Here is a 1,980-nt window from a genome sequence, read left to right on the forward strand (position 1 = left end):
TATATATTGAACGTATTAGGCACTGATAGAGTGCACCGAGCTGTCATTACATGTTTTACACGTCCACATAAACATTGACTAAACGGCCAACAGGGGAGAACCATACCCATGCAGCGCCTCCTCCTCAACGGCCGTCTCGCCGCCGTTATTTCAGTTCTTCCTAGTAGCACTGCGCGCTACACATCGAACACACGCACACACGCACACACAGTACATAGGTTGCATGCATGTTGCACCATCTCGTGCATGCAATCCAATACAAGTATATATAGAAAACCCATACGGATTAGTAATTGACCGCCGACTGGTACGCAGAGCCGGCCTTCCACCCGAGGGGGATGACGTTGCTGGCGACGAGCTTCTTGCCAGAGCTGGACGTGAGGCGGAGGGAGAGCGGCGACTGCAGGGCCGACCCGGCGTTGAGCTTCCAGACAGCGCCCCACGAGTGCTGCATGGGCTCCCATGCCGCCGCGGCACCGCTCTGCATGAGGTCGACGGCCGAGAGGTCCCCGTCGCCGTTCTGGTACTGGATGAGCACGGCGAAGTAGTTCGGGTTCGAGCCGGCGTCCACGATGAAGGTTAGCTTCACTCCAGCCCAGTTGCACTGCACGCTGTAAATCACATGCGGAGTAATGAAAAACCAGTTATTACCACGGAGGATCATCAAGGACACAGCTCGATCGATGCATCGCAGTTATGCATGGAAAACAGTACATGTGCCGGCCCGTGGTCTATCTACGGTGACAAAGGTAATAATCATTAGGTGTGTTCCAACGGTGCGTGAGGTGCATGTGGCGTGTAGCACCCTGGCCGTTTCAAGCGGGGCAGTGTTAGAGTGTGCGCTGATGCGGGCGTACCGGGTGAACTGGATTTGGAGGACGCCGGCAGCACGCAGCTGGTCGGCCTGGCCGGGCTTCGCCATGGCACCGAACGCCGTCCCGCTCAGGTCGAAGTGCGGCTCTTCCAAGCAAGGGCCGCCGGGGCACTGGTCCGTGATGACGACCGTCACCGGGCTGCTCGAGCACGCGGCGTTACCAGTGCATTTCACCTAGATTAACACGTTACGTACGACAAAAGGTCACAAACCACACATGCATGCGAGACCTGGTATAGTTTTCAGTCTGTTTCATAGGGGACACTGATCGTGCACCTGGTAGCAAGATCCACAGCCCAAGCCAGAGGCGTAGAGGGAAGGGCCGCCGGCGGCGATCATGGACGAAAACGGTGGCTGGTCGACGGCACCCTTGTACCCGCACGCCCCACCTGTATATGTATGTAAATTAGAACGGTACATATGATGCTAAACCGTGAACTATGATCGATGCTAGCTTGACTACATACTTTTTTCATCAAAGATTCTAGCTTAACTTATCATACATCAGTTTGGGAAGTATGCATACCATCACTCCCGGCGCCATTAGCAGCGCCATACCATGTCGCGCCGGCATTAGACCAACTGGCGAGCTTGCGGTGAAACTCAACGGATGCGCAAGGGTGGATAACCGCCGCGAGAACCACAATGGCAATGAAGGAGGGCAGGAGCTGGAGCTTGGAAGCCATGGCTAAAGTTGCTACGAGTCGTGGGCTTTGCAAGTTTAGTGAGGCTTGCAAGTTGCTATGAGGAATGGTGTGTGTTATGTTGGGCGTATGGATGTGCTCTATTTATAGGCAGCAAAGCGGTGGCCTGTGGCTCCGTGAGCATCCACATGCATGCATGCAGACGGATCTCAGTGCCTCCGTTGGATTGTGGCACATGGCTAAAGTCAACATGTTATGTCCATTTGAAATGCAATTAGCTACATATTTACTTAACTGGCACGTACCTAGAAACCTAGCTAGCGGTAGTAGTACATAGGGCGGGTACTTTGTGTGGAGCTCACCTGTTCGATCCTTAATTCGATCGATCGGGACCATATCAAATTGGCACTTGCAAGCCTCACTAAACTTAATCTGACTATTTGTTCTGTATTAGATGTACTT

At 53.4% G+C, this 1,980-nt stretch overlaps 1 protein-coding gene across 1 annotated transcript; it reads right to left on the bottom strand.

Moving 5' to 3' along the window:
- On the bottom strand, positions 1 to 1,616 carry LOC125533865 (expansin-B15-like). The gene is made up of 4 exons (XM_048697196.1): positions 1,401 to 1,616; positions 1,151 to 1,263; positions 858 to 1,048; positions 1 to 611 (listed from the first exon to the last, which is right to left on the bottom strand). The coding sequence occupies exons 1-4, from the start codon at positions 1,558 to 1,560 to the stop codon at positions 287 to 289; spliced, it is 789 nt and encodes a 262-aa protein (XP_048553153.1). The 5' UTR covers positions 1,561 to 1,616; the 3' UTR covers positions 1 to 286.
- Positions 1,617 to 1,980: the final 364 nt, after the last annotated feature.

The sequence above is a fragment of the Triticum urartu genome, chromosome 2, assembly GCF_003073215.2.
Source record: "Triticum urartu cultivar G1812 chromosome 2, Tu2.1, whole genome shotgun sequence".
NCBI lineage: Eukaryota > Viridiplantae > Streptophyta > Magnoliopsida > Poales > Poaceae > Triticum > Triticum urartu.

What these genes read in the sequence shown, in the direction of transcription:
- LOC125533865 (XM_048697196.1), bottom strand. Translation starts at nt 1,560, where the DNA reads ATGGCTTCCAAGCTCCAGCTCCTGCCCTCCTTCATTGCCATTGTGGTT. An exon ending in TAATGGCGCCGGGAGTGATG is followed by an intron (nt 1,264 to 1,400) that starts GTATGCATACTT and finishes ATACATATACAG; the next exon opens with GTGGGGCGTGCGGGTACAAG. An exon ending in GCTGTGGATCTTGCTACCAG is followed by an intron (nt 1,049 to 1,150) that starts GTGCACGATCAG and finishes GTGTTAATCTAG; the next exon opens with GTGAAATGCACTGGTAACGC.